This window comes from Peromyscus eremicus, chromosome 9 (assembly GCF_949786415.1).
Source record: "Peromyscus eremicus chromosome 9, PerEre_H2_v1, whole genome shotgun sequence".
Lineage (NCBI taxonomy): Eukaryota > Metazoa > Chordata > Mammalia > Rodentia > Cricetidae > Peromyscus > Peromyscus eremicus.
The window spans coordinates 78793455-78810705 of NC_081425.1; the positions used below are offsets into that span (position 1 = coordinate 78793455).

The 17251-nt window shown below is 41.7% G+C and overlaps 1 protein-coding gene across 1 annotated transcript in view; it reads left to right on the forward strand.

Moving 5' to 3' along the window:
* The window catches only part of Kat6b (lysine acetyltransferase 6B), a 212897-nt gene that overhangs the window by 145344 nt on the left and 50302 nt on the right, over nucleotides 1–17251 (forward strand). Inside the window, exons 4-7 of the mRNA XM_059273847.1 lie at nucleotides 3549–3657; nucleotides 12725–12840; nucleotides 13113–13194; nucleotides 15829–15961. Of these exons, the coding sequence (XP_059129830.1) occupies nucleotides 3549–3657; nucleotides 12725–12840; nucleotides 13113–13194; nucleotides 15829–15961 (440 nt within the window). The remainder of the gene's footprint in view (nucleotides 1–3548; nucleotides 3658–12724; nucleotides 12841–13112; nucleotides 13195–15828; nucleotides 15962–17251) is intronic.

Below are 17251 nucleotides of genomic sequence, written 5' to 3' on the forward strand. Positions count from 1 at the left end.
CCCTGGGGACACAACACGGACTTGTGTATCAATCCAGATCTCCACTTGAACCTATGCAAGTTTAGAGAAGGCCCCCCCCCCCCCATCCCCGAGACCCTCAGTTTCCTCCTTACAGTGGGGATAATGCCATATATCTTGCCTGGTCAAGGTGAGTAAGTGAGGTAGCAGTGGAAGTGGCCTCTGGCTTCCCCACTGCCTCCAGGCCATTACTCCGCCGGGGCTGCGGCAGGCTGGAGAGGTGCTCACAGGGCAGTCGGCTCCTTTCCATCCTCACATCTTCCCCGGTGTTGTCCTCAGGTTTCCTACTACTCTGGCATTACCAGACACTAGAAAATGTGACCAACAAGCTGGATGCCTTTATGAGATTTCTTTTTTTTTTCTTTTCTTTTTCGAGACAGAGTTTCTCTGTGTAATAGGCCTGGCTGTCCTGGAACTGGCTTTGTAGACCAGGCTAGCCTCGAACTCACAGAGATTCACCTGCCTCTGCCTCCCAAGTGCTGGGATGAAAGGTGTGCGCCACCACTGCCTGGCTTTTCTTTTGCTTTTTAATTTCAAATATTTATTTCATTGATTACTGCATTGTGTGTGCATGCATGCACGCATGCTAGAGGTCAGAAGAGAACAATTCTTGAGTTAGTTTTCCCCTCGTATCTATTAATGTGGGTTCCCAGTATTGAACTCAGGCTGTCAGGCTTCAGTTTACCCACCAAGATGGCTATGTTGCTCCCCCACCCCCCACCCCACCCCAGATGTCAAAGAAAGGAATTCCGAATTTTCAAATAAGGTTGGGTGTTTTGCTTTTTTTTTCTTTTTTTCTTTTTCTTTTTTTTTTTTTTAAGATTTTATTTGTTTATTATGTATACAGTGTTCTGCCTGCAGGTCAGAAGAGGGCACCAGATCTCATTATAGATGGTTGTGAGCCACCATGTGGTTGCTGGGAATTGAACTCAGGACCTCTGGAAGAGCAGGCAGTGCTCCTAACCCCTGAGCCAACTCTCCAGCCCCTTGTTTTTCTTTTGAGGGGAGTGTTACGAGTATTTCACTGTGTGGTACAGGCTGGCCTTCAAACTCAGACTACCTAGCCTTGAAATCATTTCAGTCCTGCCTCCGATTCCAGAGTGCTAGGGTTACAGGTGTATGATGCCACTATGATCAACTTGGGCTTCTGTTTTCAAACTTCTTAAACACCATTTGTCTTTAGTAGATCTGTATGGAATCAAATTGCTATTTACCTAGACCTCTTTTTGACGGCAATCCATTTTACTTTAAGGGATTATTTAAAAAAAAAAAAAACAGTTTATATGTAGTCTGAGAATAATGAATAAAAATAATTCTGTGACCCATTTACAAGCATTACTGTAAAAGTTTCATTTCATACAAGTGACAATTTTTTAAAGTTAATTAGACTCGGCTACACTGAGGTTAGCAAAAAGTGCTTTGAGTTATCAATAATTCAGCAGGGCAGACATTTCTGTATAATGCGGTGGTTTTATAGAGTATTGTGAGATAGTTATCCTTAAAATAAATGGTTGTGAGCATACGTCAGCATGGCGGGGTTCACTTGGATGTGGCGTGAAGTGATAGCATCTCTGCTTCTATTATTGGGCAGGGTGCGGGGCATCAGTCTTTCTGGCCGTGAACTACTAGCAACCTTTGTCCTTTGTGTTACCTTTAGTTAAAAACGAAAAATGAGCATGAATGCTGGCTGGTGGCCATGTCTCCCTTTCAGCTAAAAATTCACCTGGGAAAGAGAAATGGAGCTGCAGATTTGGATTTATTTCATTGCATGAATGATATGTGACATTCTGTAAATTATTTATCACTGCAAGGGTGGCGGCAGTGGCTTGAACATTGTTCTGTCAAATGAAAGCAAGAATCCCATTAGTACAAAGACTGTGCTTTAGCCAGAATCTATCAGGGGAATGTTGTCACTTTAAAACCAGATTGTTCTTTTAATTGCTATTTAAAGGAACAAAAGTGTTCCCTAGGTACTGCAGCTGAGCAGTTGCAAGTAATAACTATGGATCCATAATTATGCAGTGCTGATTATCTGGCATTTCAAAAACTGTGGCTAGAGTCAGTGACCAATTTGTTGTAGCTTGTCTTTTTTTGGTTTTCCTAGTACAGAATGTTTCACACTGTGCCTTTTTAACAGAGCTACAAAAATTCATTTGTAAAGCTACCTCCGAAAGTAAAGCATGTACATATTAATAGAACAAATTAAGCTGAAAATAAGGGCAGGATAATGAACACTCATATTGTAAGATGAGAGTCCCAGTCATATTAAACAAGTTTGTGAATTCTTGGCCATAAGATGAGTTCTTGACTTTCATGGCATGTTGTTAGAGGGAACCAAGACATTTGATGACTCATTATAACCATTCAAAATATTATCTTAAAGAAGTGGTTGATTTTTCTTTTTAACTGGCAGTTGCTTATTTATTCAACCAGCAAACATATTTTGAGTGCCTACTGTGAACCAAGCTATGTATTAGGCATTTGGGATTGAGTAGTTGCCCAAATGAGGTTCATTCTGTGCTGCTGTAGACTTAGAGAATTAGATCTAACACAATCTTGTTTGTGATTTACATATAAAAACATTTGTGATTATGTTGAATTTTCTTGCCCTGAATTTTTGATTCACGAGACTCAGGATAAAGACTCCGTAGTAACATTCAGAGAGCCAGCAGACAACACGTGTGAAGGCTTGGAATGTGCAATAACATTTTAGTTTTTGTACAGTTTTGGCTGTTGAAGATAATGTAACCAGATCTGCAGGCACAGTCAACTGCATTCATATGGATAGAAATGCCGGCCCTGCTGGCAGTAGTGAACAGGAGACACAGAATGTATGTAGATTTACACATTGTTAAAAGCCATTGCCATAGAGAGTTAAAGGGTGCCAGGGGGTAGACAAATGTTTTGTTGTTTCTTTTATAAAGTGTGAATGCCAGAGACGGAGGGTTTATCTCCTTTGTGTGCCCTGCTTTTCTTTGAAGCCCTTGGTGCCAGAGAGGCCTTGTTAATAGCCTTTTGATCTTCTCCAGTCCAACAGAATTTCAGTTCCTGCTTATTCTCTGTTCATGTGCCATCTGAAACATACATTTCATGTCTAGTGTTTAATAGGTGAATAATTAGGACACTTGATAACGTTTAGTTAAATAACCTCACTTAATTAACTGCATGATATCCATGGTCTTTAATGCTGAATAGATGAATCAGTTTATTATAGGCATACAGATTATGGGAACACTTGGGATCGCAGATGAATCCTTAATGTTCATTCTGAAGGCTCTATGATATTTCAAAGTATTAGGTGTCACTGAATTCCTAAAAGTTACTTCTGGATCTAATAGCTACATTTAAAGGTATTTAGATACTGCTTTGCTACCAAATAATTTATGATGATTTTTTTATTAGAAAGTGTTGATTTGAATACTTAATTTATCAGGGTTTCCTTAAGAAATATTGTCAGAAGCTTTTAATTTAGTTATTTAAGTTTTAAAGGAGGGCTAACAATATATGTGTATTTTTTGAATTCCTCACAGCCCCGTGCCGATCCCATTCCAATCTGTAGCTTCTGTCTGGGGACTAAGGAGTCCAATCGTGAGAAGAAACCGGAAGAGCTCCTGTCCTGTGCAGACTGTGGCAGCAGCGGTGAGTCCAGGGATGGTGTGCCTTCTCCACTGACTCCACTGTTAGAGCTTCGTGCTCTAAAGATAAATCTCTAGCAAACCACACGGTATTCTTCGTCACTTAGAGAAATCATTTGCTGATGGAATAGTCTTTAAATGTAAGAATGTTATACAGGTCAAGGGTGAAATAGGAATGTATCAGTACAACATATGTTACGCTTACACAATACTGTTCAATAATATTTGTAACCAAGTTCCAGTTTCAAACCTATATGGAGCCGGGCGGTGGTGGCGCACACCTTTAATCCCAGCACTCGGGAGGCAGAGGCAGGCGGATCTCTGTGAGTTCGAGGCCAGCCTGGGCTACCAAGTGAGTTCTAGGAAAGGCACAAAGCTACACAGAGAAACCCTGTCTCGGAAAAAAAAAAAAAAAAAAAAAAACCTATATGGATAATTCAGTGTGGAGACTTCAGTGTCATAAGTGAAATCATAGTAGAGATTTTGGTTTTTGTCTGTTTTTTGAGATGTCTCTTCATGTAGCCCAGGCTGGCTTCAAACTCGCTGTACTTGCTGAGGTTTCAGGAGTAGTATGTGCCACATCTGAGCTTTTAGAAATGTTGGAATCTCAGTATGTTCCCTGGGCCACACTCCTAAATCCTGATCTCAGTCGGTCTCAGAACTCACCTTCCCAAGTCCAACCATTATCATGCCTAGCTCACAGCAGAGAGTTAAGCTAAATACAGAGTCGCTTCTGTTTTCCAGAATCTCAGACTCTGAAGTCTGTAGTGTTTCAGGCTGTGACACCTACTGGTGAAATGCAGTATTTCAGCTCAGCTCTGTGTGACTGAATAGAAGGGACAGGAACCATAAAATCCTAAGATGCAAGGGAGATTGGGGTTGTTTGGAACAAGGTAGATGCGGGTGCTTGGTATGGGAAGGAGTGGAGGAGCTGCGGAAGAACCTTGGGCAGCTGTGAACCAGTTACACTGCCCCAAATGCTCCGGAGGGAGGTGTCTCTTCTGTGTTCTTACCGTAGAGTTTAAGATTATGCCTCCAGTTTTATATTCAAAACTAGAAAGGCTTTATAGTATTTATGCTTTAATTTTTTTTAACTGGATAGTCTTTTTGATTCAGTACATAGAAGTCACCCAGGTTACATTCGCATACACACACTTCCCTACACATAAAATGATGATACTAGGTCCCCCCATGCACCCTTTTTTTGTTAATGTTTTTTGGGGGTCAACCTGAAGGCCTTATACATGCTAAGCAAACACTACTACTGAGTTACGTCCCCAGTCCAGGGTTTTTAAAAGGTAATGTTTCCGCGCTGGACTCTTGTTTTTCTCCCAGGTACTGAAACATTTTTCCTCCTCAAAAATTTTATTTTCAAATTTATAACTAACAGCTGGAATTTTATTTCCATGGTAAAGCAGTTGCCTAAGATCCTAGGTTCAATCCCTCTCACTGGAAGCAAAACCAGCCCTGGAGAACCTGTACCATGCTCTTACGCAGAGCCAGCCCCAGCCTAGACCCTTTCCTTCCATCCAGTCACCTAGTCATTCCGTGAGGTGCTGCCCTCACTAGAAATGATGGCACTTACCTCTAGACGTAAAGAACTAAACAGCCAAGTGCGTAGTCCACACGAGCTGTAGACCATAAATGAGCCACCCATTGTAACGCTTCCCAACACTTCCTGTTGTCATTCTTGATTGCTGTAAATACTTTAAAATGTTAGCACCACTTTGGACAGCTGCTTGATGGTTGGATAGAGGAAATATTCCATACTGAGGAATGTTAATGTTGTGAAATGATTCTTACTCATAATGCAGAGATTTAACTTGATAGGCCATTTGTGGTTCGGCAGACATTTCAAACCCTACCTGAAGAATGTACTCTGACAGCCTTCTTGATGGACTTTACAGATTCACTAACATTCTCTGACTTGGCTGTGGTGTCATGGATAGTGACGAGAGCCCAGAAACATTATCTGTGTGTTCCGTGTAATACACTTCAACCCTATGATCTCCCCGCTGTGCTGGCGAGGGAGTGCCCCACTCATCAGTTCTGACTTTACCTAGCTTGTAGGTCTTCTCATTGGCTCATTTCAGATGAATTATTCTTGTTTGTTTGTCACTGCCTGATCAAGTTTATGGTATTCACCTATCTGGTGTTTAGCTGTGGAGTTTAAGCTTACTTTTAAAAATGTTCTCCATCGTTTCATTTTCCTTAGCATCTCTTTATCTGGGCACCTAGACAGGTTGTGGAGGTATTGAAATGTGGGAAGAGAAGCTCTCTTTATGTATTCCTTGCCGCTAGTGACACACTCAGCCCTGCTGAGTTGCTAAGGAATCCAGGATTTTATCAAAACTTCAAGGCCTTCCTCATAAGGTCTCAATCTCAGACTTTCTGATAGAATCAACTTCCCCTGGTTTTCCAGATTGAAGACCCGCCAGAGGGAGGTCTGACCCCCTCTGCACTGAAGTTGCTGAAATGTCTTTTTCTCCGCCGAAGCTTCGTACTTTTCCATTCATACTTCCTAGGGTCGGGCTAGGGCTGTTTGGTGCATTGGTTCCTTTTGTGTCCTCAAAAGTACCCTTTGTTTTCTAACAAGTGCAGAATGGGTTGAGGGTTTCTGTCCCAGGATCATGTCTACTTCTGTCACTGGCAGAAATCTAAGCCCTAGGGCATTGTGTCTGTCTGGAGAGCACAGACGATGCCTGGAGGTGCCTCTCCAGACTCTAAAGTGGAGCACTGCTGCTGTGTGGCAGTTCACTTCATCTTCTGTGAGTGTAGCGCCTTGCATTCGACTACTTCAGTGACTGGGAGAAGATCCCTGTTGTGAAATACTGTGTAGACACGTATTCTGGTCAATTAGGCAAGCAGCCTATGTTCTTTTTTTCCTCTTAAAATTGAAGCATCAAAATAAAATGTGCCAAATTCTAGGAGGTACTGGAGTCCTTGTGTTTTAAGCTATGTCTTGACACCTGGTTATTTATGATGAAAACAGATGATGGACCTCATGCTTCTGCAGGGCCCTGTCCTGGTGGGAGCCATGCTGGTCCAGTCCAGTCCTGCAGCTCCAGTGGGACTAAAACACTTGGTCCTCCAGTTGACCTTGTGGAGATGGCTGCCTTCTCATACTCAGAAGGACCTATTGGTTCCAGGATGGAGTTGGGACTGTTTATAAGGATCAAAGGGATTCTGCACATAAGATATTTTTGTTAAAAAAGAAAAATGTCCATGAGCAGTATAAAACCAGAAAAAGGAAGTCCAGATGCAGCCATAAGGAAGATGATTATTCAATGTGTTTCCCATATGTGCTCAGTGCTTTCAGTCACCTCTCTCTGCAGCACCGTTTGTGTGGGGAAGACTGCACTGTGCTGAGCTTCAGAGACAGGAGTGTAACTGGTTCCTTCTGCTTCCACCCTGAAGTCAGCTCATTGGCCTTTTCTCCATTTCTAAGATGACTGAATTACAAATGACCAGAACTCTTTCTTACTTCTCCCCCTGCCAGAAGTCCTTTTTTAAAAAAAGTGCTCAAGTTCATATGTAGTCAAGTTAAAATGTGAGGTGAGGTGAGGTGCATAGAGGTGCCCCAAATGTGGTGTCCCCAGCCCTGGGCCCCGTTTCTCTTCCCTGCTGGCTATAACTGTACTTTTCTCTTTCTGTACAATGTGAAGAATAACAGGACCACCATGAGGGTAGTAAATGGTCCTGTGAAGATGGTCAGCGGTGTGACACACATCAGGGGCTTATCCTAGCCACTCAGGAATTTGGGAACTGTGAGACAGTCCTCAGGTCTGAGGAAATGCTGAGGCTGGGGAGTGATTTTACTTGACTTTCATGGATCAGCCTACTTTGAAATTAACACTGTTATATTCTCCTTGCCTCATTAAGGCCAAATTATCTTTAATTAGCTTCACATAAGTATTAGATATTATACCAAATGAAATTTTGTGTCTGCTGCTCAGATTGCCGGGTGGTTAAATCTTACTTACAGATGAGTTGTGTGCATGTGTGTTTTCAAATTAGCAAATCTAAGATAAGTGTACAGTTCAAAATTACAGCATCGTACTAAGTGGGAGCTCATTGAAACAGGAGGCAGGAGAGGCTGCTGTGGTGCAGCTGGGAGAGGGGGAGAACCCCTCCGCAGAACAGGAGTGAGAGCTATGGGTAGAGTAGCAGCCCACACTCAGGAGCTCTGGCGCCCACCCTGAGTTCCTCTTTACCCCCGTGTCAGTCCTGAAAGACTTGGTGCTGGGGGAGCTGGTGAGGTGCGGTCTTTGCTCTCCAGGCTTCTTTTTTTTTCCAAAGCACTGGTTTCTTAGGGATGTTATGTATAAATGCCTCAGGGAGCAGTTTGTTAGTCATCTAGTTTCACACTGACTAGACACAGATTGGATCATTGGGTTGGAAAGGAGAGTCTTGACTAGAAGGAAATTCCAAGAGGAATACATAGAAAGAAGAGGAATGAGAGCCTCACCTCAAAGGAAGAGTAAATAGGAAGAGGAGGGGGAAGAAGGGGAGCCCTACTCTCCAGAAGTCGCTGCAGCAGTGAGCCATCCACAGTGAGAGGCAAGAAGCAGAAATCTTCTTGTTGGGTACATGCTGTTAGAGTTTTGTTTACTGTCACCAGACAATCTGAATAAGAAATTGACGAGTCAGAAGTTGATTTGGGATCGTAGTTTGGGGGTTTTAGTCTACAGTCAGCTGGCTCCATTGCTTTGGACCTCAGGTGAGGCTGAGCATCACAACATCAGAAGCCTGGTTCCCTGCTGATGCTGTCAAGAACCAACACACGTGTGGCTCCTGGGTAATCCAAGAAGTCACTGTGAGAAAAGAGAAGGGGTTCCTTCACAAGAGTGGGAGTAGAAGGCGGGGTCAGAGGAGGGCAGGCTGGAAGGGAGAAGGGGGCGTGCACAGAGGTAGAGAAGAGCTCCATGTACTTGGGAGAGAAGATCTGATGAGTATTAGTGCAGAATACAAAGGATTCAGTGGTATGGAATAGAGTTAACAGAGGTCCAGTTTGGAAGGGTTTTGTGGCCTATATGAAAGAATTACATTTTTCCTAAGACTTTATGGTGGACAGAGAAAATTCTGTGGTCAGATTTAGAAGCTACACAGGTCACTTAGGCTGCATTGGAATAACTGATGCAAAGTTACGTCAAGATGAGCTCTAGGATATTATAGCAGCAAATCTCTGTGTCTGATGGAGAAATGTGGATCTGTTTAGCATGCAGGATTTTGGTTAGGACATAGAATCAAAGTGGTTTTGGTGATCCTTTGATGTGTGAGAATAGGACAGTGGATGTTTTCTTTTTCAGTAACTGACTGTGTGCCCATACGTAGGATGCCGGTTGCTCCAAGAGCAGGAAGGTTTTGGGGTTTTTTATTTGTTTGGTTTTGGTTTTTTTGTTTGTTTGTTTGTTTGTTTTTGTTTTTTTGTTTTTCACGACAGTTTCTCTGTGTTGTTTTGGTGCCTGTCCTGGATCTCGCTTTGTAGACCAGGCTGGCCTCAAACTCACAGAGATCCACCTGCCTCTGCCTCCCGAGTGACGGGATTAAAGGCGTGCACCACCACCATCCAGCTTAGAAAGGTATTTCTTTGCTAAGATTTGTTGTTAGTGTTTGTGGTGCTGGGGACCAAACTTGAGCATGCTTGGTGTAAGCATTGTCTCATTGAGCTATGTCTCTGAACTTTGGTTTTTTTAAGTCAGGTTTTGCCCTGTAGCCCAGGCTGGTCTTGAACTTTCAGTTCACCTGTCTCTGCTTCTGGAGTGCATTAATGCTATATAACATGACCCAAAAGGTAGGACTCACATCCATCTTCTTCTCTCTGTTTCTAATGCTTGTTAGATGTCAACTGAAGGAAGGGCGTGCACACTTGCTGATGGCTGAGTAACTGCTCTCAGGGGCTGCTCTCTGACTGTTAGCCTTTCCTTCCTCTGTTCTTCCCTCCTTCCCTCCCACCCTCATTGAATCCAGAGCCTCGTGCATGCTAGGTAGTGCTCTGTTATGGTGCTACATCCCCAGCCATGTATGTATTTATGTATGTAAGTATGTATTTATTTCTCTATTGGCGCTGTAACAGATTGCAACAGTTTAGTGGTTTGAAACAGCATATTTAATATTTTACAGCTATAGGACAGAACTCTGTTGTAGGACTCAACAGAGTACAGTCAAGTTGTCAGAAGGGTTGGCTGCTTTCTAGAGAAACTAGGGAGAGAAGGTCCATACCCTAGTCCATTGGTTGTGGTAGGAGTCAGTTAGTTGTTTGGTAAGCCCATGCCTTGCTGGCAGGTGAATCCCCTTCCCAGCTGCCAGAGGCCAACCTCAGTATTTGTTTCTGGCTTTCCTTCCTGCATTTTTAGAGGCTGCTGTGACAAGTGGAGATTGTTGCGTGCTCCCAACATCTCTTCTTTTCCACTCACGAAGTCTGTCCCTTAGTTGTGCCCAGGCCTGTAGAGTTGCTTTCTCTACGTGGTGTGGGGATTGGGGGATAGATGTCTCTCAGAGTCATTGTTGTATTTACTTCATGTGGTTTTTCTTCTCAAGCATTTCCTCCTGGTTTGTGGCTCCTAATTTTAAACCATTTTCCTTCAATTTTACTAGAAAAAGTTATTATAAACTATGAATACTTATGTGCTTATATAACAACGAATAAATGAATGAAGACTTAACATGGTTCTCTGATACATTGCAAACCAAAGTAGTAAAACCGTTTCCAGAAAGACAACCCGTCATGAATTCTCTCAGCAGAGAGAACAAGGATTTTAGAGGACCGCTAAGTCTGTGGAATGGCTCAGTAGGAGGTAAGGGATTACATTCTCAATACCATCGAGTCCTAGCATCATTGCTGTAGATCGTACAGCAATACATCAAGACTCAGTTACAATCTTTTATTTTAAAGTTAATGTGAGCAAGGAAAATGGAAATGTCTCTTCATTGCTCAGCGTCTTTTACAGAACCATAGAAATGTAGAACTGGAAGGATCTATAGCCAATTCTCTTAAGCTAAATAAAGGGAAGATTGCTTCCTAAAAGAAAGATGGGCTGAGGGTTTTGGAATTGGATAGGACAGCTTAAATAGTAGTAGTTTGAGATACTATTGCTTAAAGTGGAAGAAAGCATTAAGAGGAAAAATGTTCCATGCTTTTGATCGAAAATGGCCAGAATCTATTACTTTTGAAAATGCAAAATTATTAAAAGTCTCTATTGTATGATATCTATAGGAATAAATAGTAAGCTGTAATATGATATGAATTACCTTAGTTACTGAAGACTAAGCTACAAAGCGCAAAAGGAGATTCTAATGTAGAGGAAAAATTCAGTGCATGAAATTGAGGTCATATGTGCTGGTGATGTATGACTTACAGGAAGTAATAAAGAGGAGGGAAGGAGTAAATGGTATATTTTTAAGCTGATAGGATCCATTTTAAGGGTGGAATTTAAATTGCTGTTCTTTAAAAGTTGAGTTTTTAGTCCCTCAGCATGAGGGGGTGAGCTGATCAAAGTAGCTTCCTGCCTCTCTGTTCTGGGCATACTCTTCAAGGTAAACAAGTGAGCTGTCTTTATTTGCTGGTCCTGAGCAGGGAGAGGTGATCAATGTCACTTTTCTATATTTAACCCTTCTTCTCCTGTTCATTTCATTGGGAAGCTCTTGGTGAAGACCATGCCAGAGGTTAACTGTATCTGCCTGGGTGTCTCTCCCAGCCTGGGGTTATAATCATTTGGCAACATGTGATTTTCTCAACATCTTAAATACAGATGTTTTGACTTTTTTTTTAAGAGTAGGGAATTGTGAACTTTTATTAATGGTATTGATGATTGATATTGAATGTTTTTCTTCAAAAAGCCAGATCTCCTGGTGAGTGGAGTTTTATGAAAGCACCTGTTAAGCTTTAGGGAGGAGAACCTTCTTGGCAGGAACCCAAAATACATATTTAAACAATGAAGCTGCCAAAGTCAGGAAATTATAAAACAGTTTGGAAATTACAGAATCTGCTTTTTTTATTACCCCTCAGATTTCCTTGTGCAGCTTGGTTATAAGTTCTCTCACATGGGATTTGCTAATGCTCTTACTCTTTAAAGAGCAGATTTTTAAAAAAGAAATAATAATCAAGTTTGGATATCTCCTTGGGGTTGGGTGATAAAAAGCCATTAGTTTTTAAGTGGAGCCGCTTTCCAGAGGCTCAGCTCACACTCTCCTCTCTCACTCATGGAACCCTGGTCTCCTTCCGCTGGGGATTCTGCAGACTGGCCATGTAGAACGTTGCTGGGTAAAAAGTACCCCAAGTTGTGTGGAAAGCACACTGCTCTAGAAGAATGAGGGAGCCTGCTGAAGGTGGCTTCTCAGCCTACTCTATCTTCTTCTGTCTTCTTCAACTCACAAATTCCATGCTTGGTCCCTACCTTTCAGGACCTGGGTGGCAGTGGGATGTTCTGGGTCTGCCTCGGTAGTAAGTGTTCTTTATGTAGCATTAGATGAGTGAATTAGTTAAGCCGCTTGGAGCTGTGGCTTCTCAAACAGCCCCAGGTCTTTGTTAAGACAGGATCTTGCTTTGTACAAGTCAGACTCCTGCGTTCTGTTACCACAGGTGTGTACCACCACACTAAGCTCAGCTCGCTTTTCCTTTAGCCATCTTTTGTTAATGTGTGATTTCATCACACAGAGAGCAGTATACTGTGTAGCGTACTCAAGAGCTGTGGGCACACGGTGGCTGGGGGAGATGACAGGGCAGGAATGCTAACAGAACACATATGCAGTCTTCAAGTCCGGTAAGACTGATGGTTGGAACTGGGATACATGTCCAGCTTTCTCCCGGAACAGATTCACACAATCGTTCTGTATAGGCAGGGGAAGAAGACAGACATGAGAGAGAGAAGAGAAGTCTCTTGTAGAGCTCAAAGTCTCTGACCTATTTTGTCTCAAGTTCCTAAGGCTCACTGGTTGGCACCAGTGGACAGTGAATAAAGGAAATTTTTAAAAATAAGAATAAATAAATTTTTTTAATTAAAAAAACCCTTTTTTTTTTAAACCAAAAACTGAGACACTATTGACATAGAGTAATATGCTTTTTATTGCAGGACACCCATCCTGTTTGAAATTTTGTCCTGAATTAACCGCCAATGTGAAGGCCTTGAGGTGGCAGTGCATCGAGTGCAAGACATGCAGCGCATGTCGGGTCCAGGGCAAAAATGCAGTGAGTATGCTTTCCACGTCCCAGCGCATGTCGGGGCCAGGGCAAAAATGCAGTGACTATGCTGTCCACGTCCCAGCACAGGGGGGAGAGATCCTGGCGCTCAGGCTTTCCTCTGACAGAATGGTTACGTGTTTAAACCATGGGAATGGTACACCACACCCGGGAAATTGGTGCTCCTTCATTACATTTTACTGCTAACCTGGTAACTTGAGGATGTTGGTGTTCTATAGTTGGTCTTGGTCTCAATTAGTCTCTAATATGTTATATTACAGGATAATATGCTTTTTTGTGATTCCTGTGATAGAGGATTCCATATGGAGTGCTGTGACCCACCACTTTCCAGAATGCCAAAAGGTGAACTTTTAAACCATATTAAAAATGTAGGGCTGGGAATGTAACTCAGTGGTAGAGCGCTGGCCTAGCATGTTTGAGGTTCTAATTCAATTCCCAGCACTGTGAAACAAACAAAATAGTTTCTTACTTATTTATTAACCTTATTTTGATGTCTAGGAGTTCCCCCTCCTCACACCCACATTCTTGCAGGTTGTGAATAGAAGAGTATTATAAAATTATTTGGTTTGGGATGACATGTGTAACATTCTAATTCAGACCTGGGAGGACTCTCTTCCCCTGCAACAGCTCCCTAGTTAGTAAGACTTCACATCACTGTATTCTCCAGTAAAGGAAGTGAGTTCTCGTGCTTGAGAGTACTTCAACAGGGGGCCGTCACCAGGCTTCGGCTATTGGTTGATGGTTCAAAGCATGACCATGTGAATTTTCTTGCATCTGGTTTAATTTGGAGCGTCCTTCTCTGTTTTGTGTAAGTCAGCCATGCCCAGCCTTCCCCTGCCCTCCTCACAGTCTGCAATATGTTAAGCATTTAAAAATGATAAAAATGACCTTGCCTTTTTATTATACTGTATATACATTGACATTGTGAAAGGTATAGAAAATAACAAGCATAAGAGGAACAGAGAAAAAAATAATTGCCAATGCTTTCCCTGCCTCTACACTCCCTTTCCAAAGGAGCGTGCTGCTGCACATGCGTATGTAACTTTTTGCGATTTCTCCTTCTTAGTAACAGATTGTAAGCATCCTCATATCATTGCTTGCTCTCCTAAACATGATTTTAGAAGAGTCATGCTCAGCACCATAATATAGAGCAGGGGTTCCAACCTGCTTCTGGGCCATGGAGGAGCTTTGTCGGCACGATATTTTTGAACTTTTGGTCTTGAGTTGTCTCGGCGGGGCATGCATGCTTTGGTCTGCCACCCTCTCACGCTCCCTGTTGTCACGTGTTCTAATTTGCGTTAGTCATTTGCCGTCACGGCGCTTCCTGGAGGTACTTGATTTTGCAACCTCATATATAAATGAACCATAATTGATTTAATTAACCAATTCTCTACGGTAGATACTTAATGTTGCAAGTGTTTCCCTCACTCCTGAAGATGAATTCGTAGAGAGGAGTCGTCTAATTAGAGGCCACTTACTTGAAAGGCTGTCAGTTTTTACGCTGACCACCAGTGTGAGGAATTATATTCATGACACTCAACACCAGTAGATTCACTGAGGCTGAGACATACTTTTTTACGTTCTAACATCTTTAAAATGATTTTCGTCTTATGACTAGTACTATCTTAGATTTGATAAAACTAGTCTTAGTTAATATTTTAAATCAATTTGATAGTAAGCAAAAAATTGTGATAGTTTTTCCCTTTTCATTAAGGAGACACTGAACTTTTTTTGGTTATTGACTATATTATCATTTGTGAAGTACCTGTTTTATACTTGAATCATTTATTTCTGTTCAGGTTCAAGTACTTACAGCTTCAGTTTTACATAAATATTAACCAGATTTAGATTCCTGATATCTGCAACATTTTGTTTTTTCACAGAGTATTCTTTGCCTAGGTTTTTATGGTTCTATCCTTCCCTACCCCCATGGAAATTATATTTTACTAGGGAGCTATGTATGCATTGGATCATTTTTTAAAAAAACCTTTTTTTTTTTTTAGTTAGTGTATAAACTTTTTGTAAGTGCTTGTGGTGGCTTACACCTGTTATCCCAACACTTGGGAGACTGAGGCAGGAGGCTCTAGAGTTCAAGGCCATCCTAGGTCACTTGAGGCCTCATCTAATGAAGAGGGAAAGGAAACGAGTGAACCATTCTTGTGAAGACGAGGAAGTAGTTCTTCTCCTTCCGGATAGTGGACTAAGTCCCGTGCTTACTTCCCACTGATTGGAATTGGGACTTTTTGATAGACTAAACTTGTCTATAATAGTCACAGCTTCTGTTTTTTCAATTGACCAATTACCATAGGCCAGACATATAATTTTTCAATTATTATCATGCCAGAGAACTTAAAGTTGTTGTTTTAATTTTAAAATATTTAAACTCATCATTTTCAATGTTTGAAATTTCCAAAAGCAATTGATAAACAAACCAAACGTCTTTTTTCCCTATACAAGTTCAGAAGTCTGATTGACTTGAAAATTTTCCTTCCCAAGTGATAATAAGAAAGGAATAAAAGATTTGGGCTGGAGAGATAGCTCCATGGTTAAGAACCTTGCTGCTTTTCCAGAGGACCAGGCAGCTTACAACTGCCTGTAACTCTAGTTCCAGGGGATCCAATGCTTCTTTGGCCTTCTTAGGTGTGTATACATGGCATAGATCCGTGCACACACACACACACACACACACACACACACACACACACACACACACACACACAGTTTCCAGGGTGACTGTGGGGTGGTGGGAGGCTGAGTGCCATGGGCGATAGCTAGGGCCAGCTCTGCTCTCCCTTCACCAGGGGCCTTTGACCCTTAGCAATGGCTTTCTGAAGAGAACAACAGAGTGACCCCCTGTCCACGGAAAGTTCTGCATACAGGCACCCTTGGTCAGGTTACTACAGCTGCAGGTTTATATTTAATACCTTCTCCTTAAGTGAAACATTAAAATGTCTTTTCATATATATATTAATTCAGGGATGTGGATTTGCCAAGTCTGCAGACCAAAGAAAAAGGGAAGAAAACTACTCCATGAGAAAGCCGCACAAATAAAACGACGATATGCAAAACCCATTGGACGACCGAAAAATAAATTAAAGCAACGATTGTTGTAGGTTGAGATCTTATTAAAAGAAATCTTATATGTTGTGCTTTAAAAAATGTAGGTAATTGTAATCCCCTTGAATTTTGTTAGATTTTTTTTTAGCATAATTTTTCTAAACTCAATGAGGAATATTTTCCTTTTGCATAAGCTGTGGGATTTTCCCCCCAAAATAACATTTTTTAATTACAGTTGGTATTTTGGGGTCTTCTCTTGGCAGTAGCTATGATACCGAGTGACATATTTCAAGCAGCAAAATGGAAGTGTTGTAAGAACTGCAAACTTCCTCAGCCCTTTTATTGGTTGAGCATTAAAACAGCTCAGTTTTATAAATATTTTCACAGGAGCTTCTTAAAACAGAGAGTAATAGATAACAATCCCTTCTGATGCCAATGTAATATCACCACTTTTTATGATTTCTTTCCCAAAATAGTAGCTTCTGAGAAACCTATAAATGACTGTTTGTCCCTATAGAGTTAGACAGGTCCTTTTGGCAGGTGCAGCTATGTGCAGAAATACAGATACAGTATTTTGCAGTAAACCACAGTTCTCCTCTGATAGCCTCGTTTCCAACTTCTTTTGTTGTGTAATTGCCATTAAAGCCTAGCTGAGAAAGGATTAAGTGAATGTGTGTTTAACACATAGAGTATAGATTTGACGACCTGTAGTATTAAGAAACACATAGACAGGGCTGAGTGTGGTGACACACCCCTTTAATCCCAGCACTTGGGAGACAGAGGCAGATGGATCTCTGAGTTCGAGGCCAGCCTGGACTACAGAGGGAGTTCTAGGACAGCCAGGGCTGTCTTGGGGGCTTAAGGACAGGGGCCTTGTGCTTTGTACATGAGCAGGTCCCCCGCCCACCTTTTGTCACCTGAAGTAGTTCACTGCATTGTGTGCTCTGAGAAGTGCTTCCGCACTGTCCACCAAAGGAAAAGTAGAAAGTGCAGGCTCCTTTCTAGAACTTTCTATGAAATTAATGAAAGCCCTTTAACTGGTAGGCTAGACATTTTAAATGGATTTTTAGTTGTTGCTTCCTAGAAACAAATATAAAATATTTATGAATAAAATCTTCATTTTCATATCATTTAAAGTAGAAATTGTGTTTTTTCATTTGTCCTGTGTAGGCATTGTTCTTGAAATGGGACCATATCCTCAGGGTCCAATTATAAAATGAAAATTAGGATATAAACTTTTTAAACAAAGGACACAGCTGAAAATTGCACCTGGCACCAATCCTAACTTTATGTTTGTCCAAAATTGTCCTTTGAGCTCAGGAATTTTTAAGATAGTCTAGGG